Source organism: Coregonus lavaretus (assembly GCF_964263955.1).
Source record: "Coregonus lavaretus genome assembly, chromosome: 26".
Taxonomy (NCBI): Eukaryota; Metazoa; Chordata; class Actinopteri; order Salmoniformes; family Salmonidae; genus Coregonus; species Coregonus lavaretus.
Window position 1 is genome coordinate 20,124,003 of NC_140013.1, and position 23,150 is coordinate 20,147,152.

Genomic DNA, 23,150 nt, shown 5'->3' on the forward strand with positions numbered 1-23,150 from the left:
TGTTGTGTCAGATGCAATGAGAGCTGTTAATGGAATTAAAGTGGTAGCTGTGTCCCTGCTCTAGGCTCCGGAGATACAAGGTTATCCCCTGCATTAGGCCCCAGAGAGAGGCTTGGATATGGGGCTTGGATAGTCAGGTCAGAACCCTTGCCTGGTCTGTGGTGGCTCTGACACGTGTAATGGCGCATTGTTTTAAGCTCTAAACCCCACTTTTGTGATTTTTTGTGTTAAATTACAGTGAAACGTGCATTATCACATTACTATCGCCCTAATCCGCGTGTTTTAAGTAGATAAGCACATCCAAGGATGAACGCTCTTTTGCGCAATTAGTAGCCTCTTTTCAAAGTGGCGGATCGGGCCATAGTTTTTATTAAAAGTGCAGCTCGGCCCAGTGGCAGTGAACAGATTAAACTAGAGTATCATGAACCACTAGCAGGTTAAAGGAGCACAGAGAGAGGGAATAACTGGGACTATGGTGGGAGGATGGAGAATGGAGGACGGAGGATGGGTGGGATTCCTATGGCAAATGGAGTTGGAGAATAATGGAATTTGCCGGATTGTGTGTGGTGGGGGGAGGTAAGGATAATGATAATGCGGCGGGCATTGTGCATTACCCCACAGCTCATCCTTGCCTTACATGGCTGTGTGACAAGACAGCCAGTCAGGCAGGCATCAACAACATCCATCTCTGCTTTCTGCCATTACATTAGCTGCCTGTCTGCTTCTTCTTGTGTGTGTGTGGTTTTTTTGTTGATTATTATAATTTTGATTTTTTTCCATTTGTGGGTCTGGGTGGGACGTTTTTTGTGGACACCCTTGTGTTGTACACTGTGTTCTAATCTCTGTATTACCCCTCAGTTGTGACTCACAATATCTGGGCCATATTAACAAGTGACCACAGACCGACAGACATGCATTCAGACAGACAGGACACACTGCAAGGGCATATTGGTGGTGGATGAATATGGTCAGTGAATGATGAATAACTTTAAACAAAATGAAGTGCTTTTGGGAATCCTAAAATAACAGCTTATCAATTTTAGTTTCCATCACGAGGGACACAGCGCACGCAAAATGGGACACACACATAACATTTAGTACTAAGGATACAAGCGGGGACCGTTTTCACTGTTGAGCTACAAAGCAGATGAAGACAGGCTGAAATTGTCCCTATCTGGGACTGTCCTTTATTAATAACAGCGCCCACACAGACACCTCTCTTCAAAGCTGGTCATTTCCCCCAACACCTCTTCAGTCCAACAATTTGCCCACGGTAGTCTGGGCCTTATCTTTCTGGGGCTGGGCGGGCGACACCTATCCAGTCAAAGATCCCCTCTGTCTGAGGGGACAGTAATGCACAACATGCAGGGACGGTTGATATGCACATACACACTCCCTCTGTCGGGCCGTCTGATGAGGAGTGTGTGTGTGTGTGTGTGTGTGTGTCTCTCCATGCAGTCAGTGCCATTACAGAGGGTGTCGGCTTAGCGACTGTCACAAACACTTCACAGCCACTCAGGGTTGGAGACCAAGGCGCTTTCATCACCTACTATGGACCCAGTGTTAAAACACGTCCTGGAAACATGTCAAAACCACAGAAAAACTACAAGAGGGGAAAGAGCGTGAGATAAAGAGCAACACCGGAACAGTATCGAGTGTATCGCCCAGTTGGGGTCAATTCCAATTCCACTCCTTGGTCGACTGGTATTGAAATGGAACTATTCTGTACCCAACTGGGGATGGTACTAGAATACTGTATATGATGTGCAGCTGCACATCTGTAGCTGGCTGGCTATGGCCCTTCTCACCTCGTTTATTCTGGGTGGTACTGTGTAGGCTGGCTAGTGTAGCACATCTGTAGATAGCTGCCTATAGTCCCTCTCCTCTCCTCTTTAATTCCCAGAAGAGGTGCGCTAACAACAAAGACGTTGTTCATAGCCACATCACACCAGTGTGTGTGTGTGTGTGTGTGTGTGTGTGTGTGTGTGTGTGTGTGTGTGTGTGTGTGTGTGTGTGTGTCAGACAGCCTCCCGTGTCAGTGTGTGGAGGGAAAGAGTGTGTCGTTTCTCTGGTGGCCTGTGGATGTTTAGAAAGGACTGATTAAGGACTTAGTCTGTTTAGATCTCACAGGATGTATGTTAAGTTTGCATGTTTCTGTGACAGCTTGCACGTGAAACCTGATAGTCCTAAATAGAGGCCTTTGCAGAGTTTCGGGATATTTGTTAAGTTGTAGAGCTGACAAAATCCTCTAATGATTTTCCAAGAGAATTTCTCATGTATTATTTTCCGATATTCCTGGAAACGACTTTACCGTGGTTGAAAAAATGGTTGTGTCAAAAGAACAGATCTTTCAAATAGCCTATACATTTCCACCTTGTAGGGCTTTGATATTAAACTCTAAAGAATACAAATATGTTTTGTTTTTTAAACAGCAGGAAAAATGTTAATACCATTTCCACTATTACCTTTCTCCATAAGTGGTTTCTTACTTTATTTCAATCCATATTCATCCTCATAAATATTTGACCCTGGGATGATACAGGTCACATCAACACAAACCACCTTATAAGAATATCAAAAGTCCTCCATCTTGTTGGCTAAGTCTAGTTTTCAGCACTTTTATTTCCATGACTGATAAAAACGTTTGATGTCTCTCTCTTGTCCCTCTGCAGCAGACATATGGTGAGCAATATGTTTGGAACATCGAATTGCAATAAAATCACAGTATTGAATATATATAAGTAAGTATTGTGATAATATCGTATCGTGAGGTCCCTGGCAATTCCCAGCCCTAGTGCACAATAGGTGCTATGGTTCCTGTAATGATGGGACCTGGAGAGAGTAGTGTCTTGTGTGACTGACCACCCTGCTCATCAAATGTAAACAGCTCTATATTTCAAATTAAATATTTAAAACACCCACAACACAAAGATCTGTATTTCATATGTTAACACCCACAACACAGATCCTAGAGAGACTGTTGGTGCAGAAGTTGTCAGGAGCGTTTTAAGGAGAAAATAGCTATTAACACCATGGTCTATCCTGACATCTAGTGGGGCATAAGGAGTACTGCAACTGATATACAATAATGTCTCTGTGGTGTCTGTTGTTGTTCAACATCTTTCTATTCAAATGTATTTATAAAGCCATTTTCACATCAGCAGATGTCACAAAGTGCTTATACAGAAACCCAGCCTAAAACCCCAAACAGCAAGCTTCAGTTGCAGTGATGCAACCAGTCAGGACTAACCTGTGCCCCCGCACATTGACTCTGTACCGGTACCCCCTGTATATAGCTTCCCTACTGTTATTTTATTTTACTGCTGCTCTATAATCATTTGTTATTTTTATTTTTTACTTAGCTATTCCTTTACTTAACACTTATTTTTCTTAAAACTCCATTGTTGGTTAAGGGCTTGTAAGTACGCATTTCACCGTAAGGTCTCCACCTGTTGTATTCGGCGCATGTGGCAAATAAAATTGATTTGATTCAACACCAACAACAGCACAGTAACAACAAAAACACTGGTTGTGTTACAGGTGGTCTTTACTCACGGATATGCTCCAGATCTGCATCCCGTCGGCATAGCCAATCATGAGGCAGAGGGGAGGGTCACTGCTGCCACTGTGCATCTCTAGGAACTCAGGGGAGCGGGACGTATCTGATGGACACACAGGAAAACACAAAAGGGAAGGTAGACATTTATATTCAGTCAACTCTGTAGACTGATTCAAACTTATTTTAATTTCAATTAATTTGCCGAATTGACTTTCAAAATAGAACTGCCTGACATTGATATTTACTATATTAAGGTAAAATCAGTGAAGAAAGGGGGGGTTATAATCAGTCAGTGTATAATCAGTCTATACAATACATTTGACTGCTGTGTTTGTTGCTGCTATCTAAAATGATTCATCCTTGTCCAAACATGACAATATTTCTTTGTCGATTTCAAAAATATTTTTGACTAAACTGTTTCACTTTGTAGAAGAATGTTTGGGGTTTAAGTGTTCCAGCTCATTCTTTTGAATAAATATTCAACTCTAGCTACTTTGAATGCGTGTGAACTCTAGCCGCTTTTAATGCATTTGAACCATTCCTTCCGTATGGAACAATTTGCTTTACATTGAGCGTGCAAAGAAGCAGGGCTGGAACAGTGAAGCTCTAAATTGAACGCCAAACAGAAGTCCTCTTCAAAGGTTAGCGTAAATAACATTAAAGTGGTAGAATGTTTTATAAACACAGCCAATGATGCCGTGTCTAATCAACACAGCTGCTGTCAGATTGAGGGAGAGATCTGGCGCGTACACACACGTACTACATCAGACCTGTCACTCAAAGTCCTTACATGAAATGAACCATCAAATGGTTCGCAAACAACGCCTGCCAAAGGAACTATTCATGTGTCACATTTAAACTGTTTCTTCCCAGGAAATAGAGTCCACTTATCAGCATATTTGATTAAACTCCAAATATTCTAGAACCTGTTTATATATGGTTTAATCGAATCTGTGGATTTAAAATGCCAGATAATGAGGCAAATTATCACTTGTTATCAAAATGTGTGTGCCCCCCAAGGTTGAACACAACACAGTCGAGGGGGGAAGCTTTGAAACTGTTCTTAGACTTACCATTGATGTCAGCTTTCTCAAATCTGACCCAAACTATTTTCTCTTTTTCATCAGTTGGCGGGGCACCAGTGTATGCCTTGAATTTGGACAAAAGACAAGTAGGAGACGAGGACAAAAATGTATCAGATGAAATGATTACTGCAGTCTGTTCATGTCAGACTTTATTAGGATCATTTGTGATTCAGTTAATACTATACTTCAACTCTCTCTACCATATAAAAATACCATTTACAGCCTTAGTAAACTACTCAATCTGAATAAGGGTAACATGTAAATGTAATACAAATGTCTGTTACTGTAGAAAAGACGACAATCAATGGAAACAGTATTACCTGAGGGACCACATCTTGGAGGAAGGTCACAACACTCTCCATATACGACTGCTCACTGTAATAACACAAGAGCATTACCTTGCTGAACAGTGCCTTCGGAAAGTATTCAGACAGACAGACCCTTTTGACTTTTTCCACAGTTACGTTACAGCCTTATTCTAAAATGGAGTAAATAAATAAAAATCCTCATCAATCTACACACAATACCCCATCATGACAAAGCGAAAACAGGTTTAGACCTTTTTTGCAAATGTATAAACAATAAAACACAGAAATACCTTATTTACATAAGTATTCAGACCCTTTGCTATGAGACTCAAAATTGAGCTCAGGTGCATCCTGTTTCCATTGATCATCCTTGAGATGTTTCTACAAATTGATTGGAGTCCACCTGTGGTAAGTTCAATTGATTGGACATGATTTGGAAAGGCACACACCTGTCTATATAAGGTCCCACAGTTAGCAGTGCATGTCAGAGCAAAAACCAAGCCATGAGGTCGAAGGAATTGTCCGTAGAGCTCCGAGACAGGATTGTGTCGAAGCACAGATCTGGGGAAGGGTACCAAAACATTTCTGCAGCATTGAAGGTTCCCAAGAACACAGTGGCCATCATTTTTAAATGAAAGAAGTTTGGAACCACCAAGACTCTTCCTAGAGCTGGCTGTTGGGCCAAACTGAGCAATCGGGGGAGAAGGGCCTTGATCAGGGAGGTGACCAAGAACCCAATGGTCACGCTGACAGAGCTCTAGAGTTCCTCTGTGGAGATGGGAGAACCTTCAAAAAGGACAACCATGTCTGCAGCACTCCACCAAAATCAGGCCTTTATGGTAGAGTGGCCAGACGGAAGCCACTCCTCAGTAAAAGGCACATTACAGCCCGCTTGGAGTTTGCCAAAAGGCACCTAAGGACCATGAGAAACAATATTCTCTGCTCTGATGAAACCAAGATTGAACTCTTTGGCCTGAATGCCAAGCGTCACGTCTGGAGGAAATCTGGCATCATCCCTACGGTGAAGCATGGTGGTGACAGCATCATGCTGTGGGGATGTTTTTCAGCAGCAGGGACTGGGAGACTAGTCAGGATTGAGGCAAAGATGAACGGAGCAAAGTACATAGAGATCCTTGATGACAACTGGCTCCAGAGTGCTCAGGACCTCAGACTGGGGCGAAGGTTCAACTTCCAACAGGACAATGACCCTAAGCACACAGCCATGGTAACGCAGTAGTGGCTTCAGGACAAGTCTCTGAATGTCCTTGAGTGGCCCAGCCAGAGCCCGGACTTGAACCCGATCTAACATCTCTGGAGAGACCTAAAAATAGCTGTGCAGCAATGCTCCCCATCCAACCTGACAGAGCTTGAGGATCTGCAGAGAAGAATGGGAGAAACTCCCCAAATACAGGTGTGCCAAGGTTGTAGCGTCATACCCAAGAAGACTTGAGGCTGTAATCGCTGCCAAAGGTGCTTCAACAAAGTATGGAATAAAGGGTCTGAATACTTATGTAAATGTGATATTTCAATTATTTTATTTTTTTAGAGATTAGCAAACATGTCTAAAAACCTGTATATGCTTTATCATTATGGGGTATTTTGTGTAGATTGATGGGGGAAAAAACTATTTAATACATTTTAGAATAAGGCTGTAAGGTAACAAAATGTGGAAAAAGTCAAGGGGTCTGAATACTTTCCGAATGCACTGTCCCTATGACTATAATGTTTGTAGTGTATGCATAGGTATAAGTATTGTCTTTGCACTTAATTCAGCTAAATTGGTTGTAGATAACACTTTCTGTTATGTAATCTCTACCTCAAAGTGGCCACGGAAATATATTGATCCAGATCATATTGATCCATAGCGCTGAAGCATATGTCTGAAACCAATGGTCAATAACAACCATCATGTGATTATCTGTTAGGCAATGTCATGTCTTTGCAAGGGGAAACTTGTATTAGTAGGCAGCCCTGACCCCTCAGATGGAATAGATGGAACCCTATTATTGTGTGTGTGTCCTTACGTGGCAGCTTGTGCTCGCACCACAACCCCTCCAGCACAGCGGCTTGGTCTGCGCGGGGAGTCTGATGCCATTTTGTCTCCAAGTCTTTATCCTACAGAGGAAAGAACATGACCATTACAATCCGTTAATAGCTGGGTTTCATTTATGTCTATTTCCATAAAGGTCGAGACCAGTAGACTTCCATATAGGGCGTAGAATGGTCATGAAAGGTCTAGAACAGACTCCTACCACTTTTGGTTGTACTAATAGAACATTTTGTACTACAAACTGTAGGCCTACCGGTACCCCTGATAGTCAACACAGTAAACCACGCCCCGCCCCATCAAACCTGCCTAATATAACCATGATTAGGGACAAAATCATACAACACATTACATTCAATAACTAGGATGTAGGTCTGTTTTTTATTTTCAATACGTTTCCTGTATCACATATCAATATGAGCTTGATTACCTTTGCTACATAACATTATCTAAAAGTTGGGTATGGGGTAAGTTGAGCAGCAGGACAGGGTAAGTTAAGACGCCTACACATTTCTGTACTGAATGAAATATTACCACTACCTCTTTAAAACCATGTCGATTTTTATTTCCCAAACACATTCAACACAATCGCTTTTTGTCTTATTTTTAAGCATCTTTTAACACAGGCTTAACACCTAACAAGCACTGTACTTTTTAAAAACACTTGAAACATAGGCCAGGCCCTGTTGTTACCTCATATTCCAGCGATAATGCCTTGCATTACGCCTGGGAAGAAACACTTCAATTTGTTCAACTTGCCATTGGCTCAACTTACCCCAAGGCAAACATTTGCAATCTATTAGCCCACACAGCTACAAGGATGCACTGTCATGTTTTAGGACCTCATCCTGAAGCTTATAGAGACCCCAATTGATGTATAGAACAATCTTAAAATGATCTACTTTGGTTTAGATACAAGCATTATGAAACCTCTAACAATAAATTAATTTGATGAAAATCTTTTCTTTTACCTAACTTACTTACCACTTTTTCCAAGTGGTTTCTTCCTTCACAGACTCCATGAAATGATGACCTCTTCCTAAATATGTGGTCAAACTATACATTTTGTGTATGGTTTCCTAGAAGAGTGGCTCAACTTCCCCCTTTGGCTCAACTTACTCCACTCTCCCATAGTAGCTAACATACTAGCTAGAGCCATCTTACAGTTTTTTTTTTTTAATAAGTTACCCTACAAATGAATCTAGAAACTTTGGTTAAAGTAACTAACAAATAATGAGCTGGTACACGAACTACTGTTAGCCTTGCCAATGATTCCAACATTTGCTTACACTGACAGCTAACTGGCTAGCTAGCTACTACTGTATCTAGCTCAAGTTGGTTTCTCCAGCTAGCTAGCCAGCCTCAAATCACAAACTGAAGACGACTTAGTTAGCTAACAAGATAAATACCTGCTGATATGAAAACATTGTTTGATAAATGTAGCTAGCCAGCTAATGTCAAGAACTAGAGTCAACAGAGTCCTATTATTTCTGTGACAGCAGCAGCTAGCTAACCACCACCAGACAACTTATTTGATCAAACACCAGTAGCTACACCTATTTATTAAATATAATTCGCGAAGTTTAACCAATTAATTGATATGGTATTCAATACGTACCCAGTGTGTTGTTTTCTAGCTGGCTTGTTTAGTTAAACGAATCTCCTTAGCAAATGCCACAAAACAGTGGGAAAGCCGTGGAAGTGTTAAAGAGACCAATGGCAGCATCCCTGTGCGTTCACCAAGCCAATCAGTATACGACAAAGGCGGGTGTTGTAGGTCCTCGGTCAATCAGAGTGAATAATAATACCCTGTTTTGTCCCAATCTAAGTTTGAGGAATCTCGCAGGTTATTTTTGGGGTATGATAATGAAATGGTTATATTTAATCAACAGCTACATTTTATTAGCCTGAGTCACAACAACAGACAATAATGATCCTGTCGTGAACGTGATCATTATGACAAAAAGCCCGATTTCGAACCATACAAACTTGTTTGTTTACATCGAGTTCTCGCGTGATACTGCTTCGCATGTGTTTCAGCGAGAACTCTGGGCCCAGTTGCATAAAACATATTTAATTTCCCCCTCATCTTTTGCTTAAAAGTTTTCTTAAATGTAAGCAAAGACTGTGGATATACTGACAAGAGACATGTCTCTCCGCCCTAACAATGGGAGTCGTTGTCCATAAAGCGGGACAGCAGGCTGGCTAGCCCCGCTATCCTTTCTTTGGATTGGTGGATCTTTCTCATTATTGTAATCCATTTTTGAATATTCGATAAGAGTTGTTGACGTCAACCGCCTGTATTTCACCCCCAGTTGGGCATCTCTCTTCCTCTCTGCTTTAAGTCAGTTGCACAAAACATTTTAAGGCGAATTTTCACCTTAAATTAAGTAAAAAAGTTAAGGGTGCCCATGAGGTCCCTTATGTGCATAATTCAGTATGGATATCAATGTAAACCACAGGAGGTTGGTGGCACCTTAATTGGGGAGGACTGGCTCTTGGTAATGGCTGGAGCAGAATCAGTGGAATTGTATAAAATACATGGTTTCCATGTATTTAATGACATTCCGTTGCTCTGTTCCAGCCATTATAATGAGCCGTCCTCCCCTCAGCAGTCTCCACTGATGGAAACAGCATTTGTGGAGGAGAATGTTGCTTTCTGCACTGGTTTCAAAAGGAAAACATCCACCAGCTAGCTAGGTAGCTGCTACTTAGCTAAACAATGGAAGGTGCACAATCCATGGCTACAAAGCTAGCTGGTTAGTTAGCTACCTACTTAAGCAATAAGGCCCAAGGGGGTGTGGTATATGGCCAATATACCACAGCTAAGGGCTGTTCTTATGTATGACGCAACGCGGCGTGCCTGGATACAGCCCTTAGCCGTGGTATATTGGCCATATACCACAAACCCCCGAGGTGCCTTTTTGCTATTATAAACTGGTTACCAACGTAATTAGAGCAGTAAAAATAAATGTTTTGTCATACCTGTGCTATGCGGTCTGATATTCCACAGCTGTCAGCCAATCAGCATTCAGGGCTCGAACCACCCAGTTTATAATCTTTAACAATGACTGTATATATGAAAAGTTAGCTTGACGTGGTGGAAAGTAATAGAAACAAGTTGAGAAAAGGTAACTAAAATAAACATGTTTTTTATCTTCTGAATCAAATAGTTTCTCCTGTCTTGAATGTAGAAGTTCTATTTTGCGATCTCCCAAAATAAATTAACTCTCTTTGACGAGACATGCAGTCAGTGGGCCCTTTCGAGCAGATCACTTTGTCAAGACATTGACTAACGTTTGTCACTGCCTTTCAAAGTGTGTTGCATTATGGTTATAGAAATTGTCCGACTTGCCACAATGTCGACCGCATGACCTTTACATTTTACATTTACATTTACGTCATTTAGCAGACACTCTTATCCAGAGCGACTTACAAATTGGTGCATTCACCTTATAATTACAACAACCATGTGATCAAAGGTCATGAACTTTTGACTGCATTCGACAGAACATTTCTGCAGTTGCTCCTCGAAGTCGGAACCAAAAGCATTGTTGGAGACAATCTTCTGTTTTTTTCGAAGCAAAAGGTACTACATGCTCATAAATGGTTGATGTATTATCAATGCATGCTTACTCTTTTGTGTGGATGACTATTTAGAGCTTAAATACATCTTTATCCTTACATCCTTACAATCTAATTACATAGGCCTATATGTGATCAAAATGTCTAACATAGATACATGAAATATTCTACTTGCGACAATATAGCTAATGTATTTATCTAGATGTTACTTTAATGTTGTGTCCCATGGTATAGCCTACAATTTGTCTTGTCTGTAATATTGTTGTCACCAAACAAATAAAAATGTGTTGATCGTCTATTAAGTGTGAATAAAAATCTGGCTGTAGTGATGCTGACATGCAATCAATTACCATACAGAATCTTTGTGGACTCCATTTAATCACATCTGTTACAATTCCATGTTGCACAATCACAAAATAATAATGAGGAAGGTACAAGGGCATGAAGTAATAGCAAACAACAGAGCATATCCCATATGCTGCAAAGAAAACACCTGTATGTACTCATTCTAGTACCCTATGCATTCACTACCTGGTTATATTTGGAGAAAAAACATAACAAAAATACAAAACAAGTCTTGTGACTGTTAGAAAGAACTTGGGCTGGTATCTAATTTCCTTATCATCAGGATATTCATTCCTTGGACCATGTTGATCATGTTCAGCTTTGTGTTGGAGAAGTGGTATTTCGATTCCATTTACTTCATCGGCAATAACAAAGGTGAATGCCATGTCTGCCATTGTCATGTTTCCTAGAAACAGCAGAAGTTGTCTGACTTGCTGTCGGTGCATATGTACCCAATTACATCTACATTCGGCTACTTTCACCTTACCACTCAAATGCGCCCAGTGAATCAGGTCGTCTCCATGCCAACCATATATTATTTCTGGAGTACATGCCTTCAAACTACCTTAAACCCTTAAATGATGCCCATATCTAAGGAAATGTTTGAGGGACTCCATGCAACACCCTTAAACAATTCCCTTAGGTAAGGTACAATTATTCCTTAAGGTAAACCTTTAAGGGAAACACTTAAAGATGCACTTAGCAGAAATCGCTCTGCCATTTCCTGGTTGCTAAAATTCGAATAGTTTGCCTAATTTCAGTTTATGTGACAAAACAAGCAAGTATAGTGTAGAGAATCATTGTACCATCTAAACTGCTGTGAAATATAATTTTCCATAACCAGAAATATTGTATTTTCAGCTGGTGTACAAAACCGAAAGTAAAAGACACAAAAACAAAACTGAAGAATGGGAAGCATAGAAATAGCGCACATAAACAGATCTATCGCTTCTTAGACTTGCTTTCAATGACAATGAGAGATCTATAACACATTTCTATGTGAATTTGGTGGGTTGCCCAAAAAGTTGCATATTGCAGCTTTAAGATGTTGTATGCAACTGGACCCTACTGCGCTAGTTGGTTGTCACTAGTTACCGCAGCCACAAAGTCATAAACCCCGCCTATTTCTAAAATGTATCTTCTTAACATGTGATTTCAAACCTAACCCTAACCTTAACCACACTGCTAACCTTATGACTAAACCTAACCTTAAGACCTAAAATGCTAATTGTAGTTTTCATACATTTTTACGACAGTGACTCTTTAATCTCAGGATGCTGAAGAAATTCAGCCTGGTCCCGAGGGCCCTCACAGTGTTCTACAGGAGCACCATCGAGCTGCATCACATCCTGGTACGGCAACTCCACCGCCAGGGACCGCAAGGCGCTACAGAGGGTGGTACACTCAGCCGAATGCACACTGCTTGCCCTCCAGGACACCTACAACACCAGGTGTTGCAGGAAGGCCAAGAAGATCATCAGGGCCCCCAGCCACAGCCTGTTCTCCCCGTTTCCATCACTCAGACACGGGCAGTACAGGAGCATCATGGCAAAAACTGTAAGACTGGCCAATAGCTTCTAACCCCAGACCATCAGGCTGCTGAATAGCCACCACTAATCAGTTACCGTCTCCCCCTTTCACTGTACCCTGTAATTACATCTGCAACCCTGTCCATGTGAGTATTAAACTAATCTAAAATCTAATCTACTTATGACTTTCTGGCAGTGGTAACTAGTGGAAACCCTGCTAGTCTGGCTAATGCTGCATTCAAAACAACTGGGAACTCGGAAATCTCAGACTTCCGAGCGTTCAAGACAACTGGGAACTGGGAACGGTCATCCAACTCGGAATTCCAAATTGGATACTCGGCATCTTTCTAGGACTCCGACTTTCCGACCTGAAGATCACTGACATCATGATTTGACCTAATTTTTTTCTCTGAGTTGTCTTGAAAGCACTCTGAGTTGTGAGTCGCGGTCTGGCTGGGTGTCCAAGGGGCCAGGGTCGACTGGTACCCCAGGACGCATTGGAAGGGAGTGATCCCCGTGGAGGAGTGAACGAGGGAGTTCTGGGCATATTCCCAGGGAAAAACCTTGCCCATTCACCCTGCCGGTCCTGACAGTGGCAACGAAGAAACCTCCCCAGCTCCTGGTTCATGCGTCCACCTGCCCATTTGACTGAGGCCTATACCCAGAAGTGAGGCTGGCCGTGGCCCCGATCTTCTCCAGGAAAGCCTTCCACACTCGGGAGGTGAATTGGGGGCCACGATCCGAGACAATGTCCTCCGGAAGTCCATAGTGCAGGAAGACCTGTTGGAACAGGATCTCAGCGACCTGGAGAGCAGAAGGAAGACCAGTTAGTGGCAAAAAACGGCATGATTTTGAGAACTGATCTACGACCTCCATGACTGTGGTGAAGCCGTCAAAACGTGGGAGGTCGGTGACAAAGTCTATGGACAGGTGTGACCAAGGTCGCTGAGGCACTGGTAGAGGAACTAGTTTGCCTGCCGGGGAGTTCAGAGGTGTTTTCGTTTGGGCACATACAGAACAGGAGTTGACATAGCGAGAGACATCAGTAACCAAGGTGGATCACCAGTATTTTTGTGATAGAGAATGCAGGGTGCGCGTAATACCGGAGTGCCCTGCCATAAGGGTGGTGTGCGCCCAGATAAGCAGGCGGACACGGTTACTGGTGGGTACATACACACGCCCCGGGGGGGTCGTTGGCAGGCGCCGGGTCCTCCAGAGCTGCCATGCGGATGTCTTTGTCCACATCCCAAATGACAGGTGCAACGATGAGAGACGGGGGCAGGATAGGACCCCCAGATCCTTCCTTTCTCCGGTGTGGTGCATCCTGGAGAGTGCATCGGCTTTCACATTCTGGAATCCTGGGCGGTAGGACAGAATAAACTGAAAGCGAGTAAGAAATTGGGCCTACCTGGCATGACGAGAGTTCATCCGTTTCGCTGCCTGTATGTGCTCCAAATTCCAGTGGTCAGTAAGAATCCGGAATGGATGGACTGCGCCCTCCAGCCAGTGTCTCCATTCTTCCAGAGCGAGGACCACCGCTAACAGCTCCCTGTCTCCAACTCCATAGTTCCTCTCTGCAGTGTTAAGCTTTTTAGAGAAAAAGGCACAGGGGTACATTTCCTCTGGCTTACCATGCTGCTGGGAGAGGACTGCACCCACGCCCTCCTCAGATGAGTCCACCTCCAGGACGAAGGACAAGATGGATCTGGGTGTTTTAGGATGTGCGCTGTGGTGAACCTCTCCTTCAGCCTCTTGAAAGCAGCGTCAGCCTCAGAGTTCCAGACCAGCTTCTGAGGTCCACCCTTAAGGAGAGAGGTGAGCGGGGCAGCTATGGAGCTGAAGGACCTGATGAAAGGCTGGTAGAAATTGGCGAAGCCCAGAAAGCTCTGTAGGCCCTTGATGGTGGTGGGGACTGGCCATGACCTGACGACGTCCGTCTTCTCTCTTTCCATGAACACCCCCTGAGGACTGATCCTGTATGCCAGGAAGGAGATGGCCTGTTGGTGGAATTCGCATTTCTCCCCCTTCACCAACAGGTTGTGTTCCCGGAGGCGGAGTAGGACAGCTCGGACGTCCCTGACGTGCTCCTCAAACGTAGCTGAGTAGATCAGGATATCGTCGATGTACACCACCACCTGTCTACTCAGCATGTCTCGGAACACGTCATTGACGAAGGACTGGAACACAGAAGGTGCGTTGGCGAGGCCGTAGGGCATGACGCAGTATTCATAGTGGCCTGAGGTAGCGCTGAATGCCGTCTTCCACTCGTTTCCTTCCCGGATTCGGATCAGGTTGTAGGCAATCCTCAGGTCCAACTTGGTAAAGTACCGGGCCCCTCGTAGCTGCTCGATGGCCGACGGAACCAGAGGGAGGGGGTACCGGTACTTGGTGGTGACTGCGTTCAGCCCCCTGTAGTCAATGCACGGCCTCCGTCCTCTGTCTTTTTTGGCCACGAAGAAGAAGCTGGCGGAGGCAGGAGAGGTAGAGCGTCTGATGAACCCATTTCAGGGTCTCCGCCACATACTTCTCCATGGCCTCAGTCTCCGCCATGGAAAGGGAGTAAATGCGACTCTTTGGGGGGTGTTGTCCCTCCAGCAGGTCAATGGCGCAGTCCCAGGGTCTGTGAGGATGGAGACACGTGGCCTTTGATGAAGAGAAGACATCGGAGAGATCTGCGTACTCACAGGAACAGGTGGACTGGGTGCACTCGCTCTCCCTGAGGTGGAACCGGAGCGCTGGGCAGATTATGCAGAGTTTGGAGCACTTCCTGCATGGCGGCGTTCAACTGGGAAAGCTGCTGCTGGTGCTAGTTGAGGTACTGGGAAACCCCAGGAGGATTACCTGCTGTATCCATTTTCGTGAGAGGTGTGTAATTCTGGGACGAGTACTCAGGATACGAAGAGGCAGGACGCAGACGCAGGAATCAACAAGGTAAAGGTTTACTTAACAATGAGAAAGAGAATTACAAAGAGCGAGTAAATGACACAACGCTAACAATTACACACAACAATGATTGAACAGTCCAGTGGCTTGCGAAAGTATTCACCCCTCTTGGCATGTTTCTATTTTGTTGCCTTACAACCTGGAATTAAAATGGATTTTTGGGGGGTTTGTATCATTTGATTTACACAACATGCCTACCACTTGGAAGATGCAAAATTTAAAAAATTGCGAAACAAACAAGAAATAAGACAAAAAAAACGAAAACTTGAGCGTGCATAACTATTCACCCCCCCCCCCCCCCCCCCCCAAAGTCAATACTTTGTAGAGCCACCTTTTGCAGCAATTACAGCTGTAAGTCTCTTGGGGTATGTCTCTATAAGCTTGGCACATCTAGCCACTGGGATTTTTGCCCATTCTTCAAGGCAAAACTGCTCCAGCTCCTTCAAGTTGGATGGGTTCCGCTAGTGTACAGCAATCTTTAAGTCATACCACAGATTCTCAATTGGATTGAGGTCTGGGCTTTGACTAAGACATTTAAATGTTTCCCCTTAAACCACTCGAGTGTTGCTTTAGCAGTATGCTTAGGGTCATTGTCCTGCTGGAAGGTGAACCTCCGTCCCAGTCTCAAATCTCTGGAAGACTGAAACAGGTTTCCCTCAAGAATTTCCCTGTATTTAAAGCCATCCATCATTCCTTCAATTCTGACCAGTTTCCCAGTCCCTGCCGATGAAAAACATCCCCATAGCATGATGCTGCCACCACCATGCTTCACTGTGGGGATGGTGTTCTCGTGGGTGATGAGAGGTGTTGGGTTTGCGCCAGACATAGCGTTTTCCTTGATGTCCAAAAAGCTAGATTTTTGTTTCATCTGACCAGAGTACCTTCTTCCATATGTTTTGGGAGTCTCCCACATGCCTTTTGGCGAACACCAAACGTGTTTGCTTATTTTTTTTCTTTAAGCAATGGCTTTTTTCTGGCCACTCTTCCGTAAAGCCCAGCTCTGTGGAGTGTACGGCTTAAAGTGGTCCTATGGACAGATACTCCAATCTCTGCTGTGGAGCTTTGCAACTCCTTCAGGGTTATCTTTGGTCTCTTTGTTGCCTCTCTGATTAATGCCCTCTTTGCCTGGTCCGTAAGTTTTGGGGGGCGGCCCTCTCTTGGCAGGTTTGTTGTGGTGCCATATTCTTTCAATTTTTTTTATTATGGATTTAATAGTGCTCCGTGGGATGTTCAAAGTTTCAGATATTTTTTTAAAACCCAACCCTGATCTGTAATTCTCCACAACTTTGTCCCTGACCTGTTTGGAGAGCTCCTTGGTCTTCATGGTGCCCCTTGCTTAGTGGTGTTGCAGACTCTGGGGCCTTTCAGATCAGGTGTATGTATACTGAGATCATGTGACAGATCACGTGACACTTAGATTGCACACAGGTTGACTTTGTTTAACTAATTATGTGACTTCTGAAGGTAATTGGTTGCACCAGATCTTATTTAGGGGCTTCATAGCAAAGGCTGTGAATTCATATGCACGCACCACTTTTCAGTTATTTATTTTTTTGAATTTTTTGAAACTATTTTGACTATTTTGTTCATGTCCATTACATGAAATCCAAATAAAAATCCATTTAAATTACAGGTTGTAATGCAACAAAATAGGAAAAATGCCAAGGGGGATGAATACTTTTGCAAGGCACTGTAGTGGTGGTGATGAGATGATGAGGTGCAGGTGCGCTGGAGGTGATTAGGGAGCGTTGGGTTTCCATTCCTGTGTTGCCGAGGTGGTGCGCTCAGGCCGGTGGCTCAGTAGACCGGCGAATCAGAGCGCCGGAGGGGAGCAACGTGAGGAAACGTGACAGCTACAGTCTCATGTATTATCCAGGTAATGCTCCAAATGTCACATAATAAAATTCAAGGCACACTACAAACTTTTTTATATAATTTGTGCTACATAGGTGCGGACATCAAAATTGACGTATTTTCTGTCACATTGGGTGCATCCAAATAACCTCTCCTTCAAGTGCACAATGATATGAAAGGAAATGACTGGTATAAGAAATATGGTGGAAACTCCCAATAGCCCAGGCCAACAACAATCCAATGCTTTTAGATTTGTGGGAAGTAATTAATGAGTGCACACTTCAGGAGGAAGGAGAGATTATTGGGCCATACACCCTGTCATCCAGGTGTAGTTAGTTAGGTCTCCTCACAGCCTCCTGCGGCTTTGCCTGTTTTGGAGCATTGCTTCACCGAGGAGCCCAGCTTATCGGCCAGCAGGAATGGGCTGACGTGGCCATACTGAAAAGGGAACGCAGAGGACACAGTTCAGGATTCAAATGATCACGAGTAAACGCCAGTTGAGGTATTTGCGGAGTAATAAACAGTCCCTGATTGCTTTTGGGTACCATGTTGTTACTATTGTAATTACATTGCTATTATAGAGCTATAACAGCAACAATGTAAGGTGTTACCTTTGTAAAGTGGTACCTACCTTCTGGATGCAGAAGTCAGGGGAGAAGCGAGAGCACTGGAGGATAGCAGCCATCTCCCCATCATCCTGCAGCGCCACGTCTTTCTGCACAGCACAAAGTAAACATCACAGGGATTATACATTCACTTAGCATATTAGGCAACCCACACAATTTGTGCATTGACCTAATGTAGTGTGGAATCCATTTTCAGAAATGTATGTATAAAAAGTGTGTATCAGTGGTCCATATCAACTACTGTTTCAATATGCATACACAAGTAAAACACTTGTAAACACTTGTTCATAAACTAAGGGAACAACATTACCTTGCTACATAAACAGAAGCAACCAATGCTGCCTTTATGAAAAATGCTTAGGTGAGGGTAGTCCTATTATGCAGTGTTTCAGGGCTCTCCAACCCTGCTCCTGGAGAGTTACCCTCCTGATGGTTTTCACTCCAACCCCTGTTGTAACTAACCTGATTCAGTTGATCAACCAGCTAATTATTAGAATCAGGTTGGTGCGAAAACCGTCCTGGTAGTTCTCCAGGAACAGGTTTGGAGACCCCTGCTGTGTTTGCACCAACATACCTTGAAGCAGTGGGAGGAATCAAACTCCAGCTGACACGGGTAGTCAGGCACAGTCCCCTTGTAGGTCACTATTGCACTTGACATCTCAAGCTTTTTGGGCAACTTGAAGAGCCGGTAAGTGCCAGATGCATAGCTAATATCACCTGCAACACATTGGAGATGGAAGTGACTGACTAGGCATACATTGTTTATACTAAATGCTTCTAGACAACATTAATAAATGTGTTATTAGTGAGGTTAGGTTAGCGTAAGAACTGCATACTTTTTCCATCCTAAAGTAAGCAGCCTTAGACAGTCATGGAGATGCATGTACCTGCTTTCTTTTTGAGCTCGCAGTTGAAGACCTCGATGTGACTGGCTGAGACGAGGTGAGGAGTGCTGAAGCCCACCTCCTGGACCAATGAGATGAGGTCTCGCCAATAGAGGGAACCGCCCATTCCCTCACCTATCACAAAACACAACAGAAAAGAAAACATCACCAGTGTGAAGTGCAGTTGTACAATTTGCACGGCACACTCGGGTCAAGCGAAACAACTTATGGGTAAATTAACTTTGAGATGTCACCAATGAGACTGAATCTGAAAAATATTTTTGATAAGAGATAGGCTTTTCTACAGAAGCATAATATGCATTATCAAACATTCTTTGTCTGCTAGGAAGGTGCAACTTGATCACTTACCTCACATTACTGGATCTTCTTTTAAGTGGTCAGGAACAACATTGCTGGCATACATGTCACTGAAGTACAATTCACCACCCTCCTATATCACACAGGGAGAGAGGCAAAGAAAGAGAGTGGTACTTTTTATGAGACACAGTCACTGCCATCTGTATTTTATAAAGCCCTGGGATACTGTTTTTAATAATCATGTTATGCAATGATAACAGGCAGTGTGGTGGACTACTCACATTGAGGACCTTGTAGGCTTCACGTAGAACCATTTTCTTATCAGGGCATAAACAGATGACACAGTTTGACCTGGAAGAAACAGTAGATAAAAGGGGGATTTTTGTTCACCTTCCCAACAGATCGTGAAACAGACTAAAACAGATAAACGATCAAAAGATTACATTTGAGAAAGAATGACTCATTGTTTTGATAGCAAAGTAACATGATGGTTCCTGAACTTACACTATGATATCCATAGTCATTCTCAATGCCAGCTGCAGTTAGCTTCTCCATATACCCCTGGAGGAAGGTGGTATTGGGTTTCTCAAAGCCAATCTTCTCCTGGCGGTACTGGATATATTTACGGGACACTAGAATCTGAGCACAAAGAAGGCATTTAGTAGCCGATTCTACGCATAGATTTTTGTATTGATGACCCCAGCGTGAATTAAATCCATGATCCTGGCATTGCAAGGGCAATGCTCTACCAACTCCGCCACACACGATCACAGCAGAAAGCAGAATATCACACACCAATGTAATGGAATTATTGTTAGATTACTGAAGATGTAGGGTCTGTGAATATGTAGATCTAGGTGCTAAACATACCAGTTCCTCAGTCATTTCAATGCCTGTGACATGGCCGGTCTCGTCAACCAATTTACTGAGGGCATAGCAGTCTCTACCGGAACCGCTGCCCAGGTCCAATATTCTGCAGCCCTTAAGTTTCTCTGGAACTGGAAGACCACAGCCAAAGAACCTAGAACAAAACGACATAGGAATATATAGCATTTCGTGAACTAACACTCGCTCTTTTCCTTCTTGCTAGCTCTGACTTTGCTGATAGCTACTTTATTGAGGGAAAATGTACTTACTATGACTGTGATATGTGGCTGTCCCACCTAGCTATCTTAAGATGAATGCACTAAGTCGCTCTGGATAAGAGTGTCTGCTAAATCTGGAACAAAGAGTGTGTGTCCTAACAGTTTCACATTTCTGCAATATTAGTCTTTATTCATGTATATTGGTTGGAAATGTATGTATTCTACTTCTGTACCATTATACAAATAGATACATTCTCAACAGAAGCAGTCCTGAATCAATTGGTTCATTTCCATCATCATACAGTTTGGTTACTTCAGGTTGAACGAGATTAAGGGCCTCCATAGCACTCTTGGGCATTGGCCTGCAGGGTAGAGAGCAGGCAGCACTGGTCTGCAGATCACAGGCGGACTCCAGGCGAGAACCATAGTATTACTGAGGAAGAGATCAAAATATATAAATGTCACTATTAAAATACATGGTACTAGTGTTTCCCAAACCTCTCCATCCTTAGGTGTCCCCAGCAACTGTTCCACTGATCTAGAACAAGCACACTCATTCAATTGGACATGATCATCAATGCCCTGATGTAATTTATATGCAGACCTCAAGCACTACCCTGAAGGTACTTGATTCCATGCATCATGCAGCTCTTAGGTTTATTACCAACCAAAAGCATCTGACACACTGTAATCTTTATAGCGCTGTTGGCTGGTCTTCGTTGACTCTACATAGGCTTAAACATTGCTATACTATGAACTAAGGCAGTTTTGGGAAAACTGACACTATCTCTGTTCTTCTTTAATAAGGTCAGAAAATAAATACCAGTTACGGTCTCCTACTTACTTTTAACGGTTCCTAAAATAAGAACGGATCATGGCAAAAAAGTGTTTTAGCTAATCAGCTCCGTGGTCTTCAAATTCTCTCCAGACCTTTAAAAGTTTAAAAGTTTGGTTGACTCACATGTTACTGAGGAATGTTATTGTCATTAGGACTTGATGCGGTGGTACATATACCCGATTTTTTATGACATTTGTATGTTTCTGTAATTGAAATGTATTTGTGTCTACGATATGTTTCCAATTTCTAAATTAATCTGTCTGGTCCCCAGGCAAAGTGATATGATATTGTTGCGAATTGGAACCCGGGTCCAGCGACTGTCAAGCCAACCCCCATAACCCAGGGGTAGGCAACTCTGCTCCTGGAGTGCCTCAGGCACTTCATGTTTTAGATTTATCAGACCTGGAACACCAGGTGTGTTGAATTTAGGCAATCACTTTACTGATCAATTAGCTCAGTTGGGCAGGCGTGGTGCCTAATTGGAACAAAATCCTAGAGTACCTGCGGCACTCCAGGAACAGGCTTGCCTGCCCTAACCTACATTATTCTGATAGCAAATCTGATGATACCCTTACAAAAAAAGATTTGAAACCCCAGTTACACTGCAAAATTACTGTAGTAAAAAAAACGTATTTTGGACGCAGTATTTGTAGCATACTGCAGTTATACTGCACTCTAACTACAGTTATACTTCAGTGTACTACAGTTATACTGCACTCTGACGGCATCTTTTTTTCGTAAGGGTAAACCTACCCTGACATTGTCATGCACTTGTTTTGTTGACATAATGACCGGAGGAGTCACGGTGGAAATTGTTATTTTTAAGCCTGATTTGACCGTGTTTGTGTTGAGAAGTTTTACACAGTCTGGACACAGTAATGCAGACTGTATGGGTGGGGTAATGTCCGGGAAAAGTACTCTAGCTGTCCTCTCATCTGTTAGTGCTAAAATACGTAATATTTTGAACCCTTTTGGTTTCTCTTCAAAATGTGTAGAACAATTACTTCAAGACAGTGGCGAGGGCATGTTGCACCAAGATGCATAGAACTAGGCGCAACACTTATTGCGCATGCCTGGGCTAAGGGTACTACTTATTCTTCTTCAATGAGGTTTAACGGCGGTTGGCATCCAATTTGTTGCATTACTGCCACCTACTAGACTGGAGTACAACTCCCTTATATATTGCTTGAAAAATAAAATAAAGAAATACCCTACCTTCTAACACTACACTCACAATTTCAAAAAATTATTAATAACTCATTCCTACCTCATGCCCTCAACCTGAAATGATGGGGCATCACCACTTAACACTCCCGTAACTCTTACATTTACTCTTCTGATGTCAAGTCTCGCACACCAAAATACCTCTCTGCAGCTGCCACCACAACCTCAATTTTCTTCGACTTACGTTCCATCCCTGCAGTACAATTAATAACCATTGCTATAAACCCTAAAAATCCAATCTTACTGAAACATATATCACTTGTTGTCCTATCCCTCTGCATTGGTACATCTCTACTACTCTCACCACTCCCCCCCCTTGACCCCTCTTCCTCTACTTTCTTCACTGCCTCAGCATATGACAACTTCTTCACTACTCTTACCCTGGAAACCTCAACCTGCTTCTCTCGCACGGGATATTTCTGATCCCCAGCCCCATGGCCACCCCTACAATTAGCACATACCACTACTTTCCCCAATGCAACACATTCCTTTGTCTCATGCCCTTCTGCACACTTCTCACACCTTGGAACCTTCCTCCTACATACTGCTGCCACATGCCCATAAATTTGACACCTGTAACATCATAATGTATTCGGCACATAAGCTAGTCAGGCAATGGGCTGAGGGTAGGTACCATGGTCGGTACTCAAGGAGATCAAAACAACGTCTTGTTTTAGCTACCTTTAATAATGAGTGTAGCTACATGCATGGTTGTAATCTCAAAACAAACCTACCTTGACATTGTCATGCTCTTGTGTTGACAAATGAATATTTTTTTGAGGCAGACTCAGGATGAACTTTGAACCGTGGAACTTTGAAACCCAAACATCCTGTCCAACTGACGAGACTTCCGTTTCTTCATCCGGGGACTTTGAATTAGTGCGCATGTCTTTTACGTTTGCGCATCTTCTTGCGTAGCC

The 23,150-nt window shown here is 43.2% G+C and overlaps 1 protein-coding gene and 1 pseudogene across 5 annotated transcripts in view; both read right to left on the minus strand.

Annotated features, from left to right (window-relative positions):
- LOC311102275 (BCAS3 microtubule associated cell migration factor-like) overlaps positions 1-8,695 on the minus strand; it is a 246,679-nt gene extending 237,984 nt beyond the window's left edge. For all 4 annotated transcript variants that reach the window (XM_084143565.1, XM_084143563.1, XM_084143562.1 and 1 more), the window contains exons 1-5: positions 8,618-8,695; positions 6,977-7,067; positions 4,965-5,019; positions 4,633-4,708; positions 3,556-3,662 (exon numbers count right to left, since the gene is read on the minus strand). In XM_084143565.1, the coding sequence (XP_083999691.1) occupies positions 3,556-3,662; positions 4,633-4,708; positions 4,965-5,019; positions 6,977-7,047 (309 nt within the window). In that variant the 5' untranslated portion in view covers positions 7,048-7,067; positions 8,618-8,695. The remainder of the gene's footprint in view (positions 1-3,555; positions 3,663-4,632; positions 4,709-4,964; positions 5,020-6,976; positions 7,068-8,617) is intronic.
- A 2,268-nt stretch (positions 8,696-10,963) lies between these two features.
- Positions 10,964-23,049, minus strand: LOC311101917 (arsenite methyltransferase-like; annotated as a pseudogene). Its single transcript, XR_014615758.1, has 11 exons — positions 22,965-23,049; positions 20,482-20,601; positions 19,954-20,104; positions 19,588-19,722; positions 19,365-19,434; positions 19,135-19,216; positions 18,769-18,900; positions 18,456-18,598; positions 17,887-17,970; positions 17,606-17,693; positions 10,964-13,262 (listed from the first exon to the last, which is right to left on the minus strand). The product of XR_014615758.1 is annotated as an arsenite methyltransferase-like (transcript).
- Between the last annotated feature and the right edge of the window lie 101 nt (positions 23,050-23,150).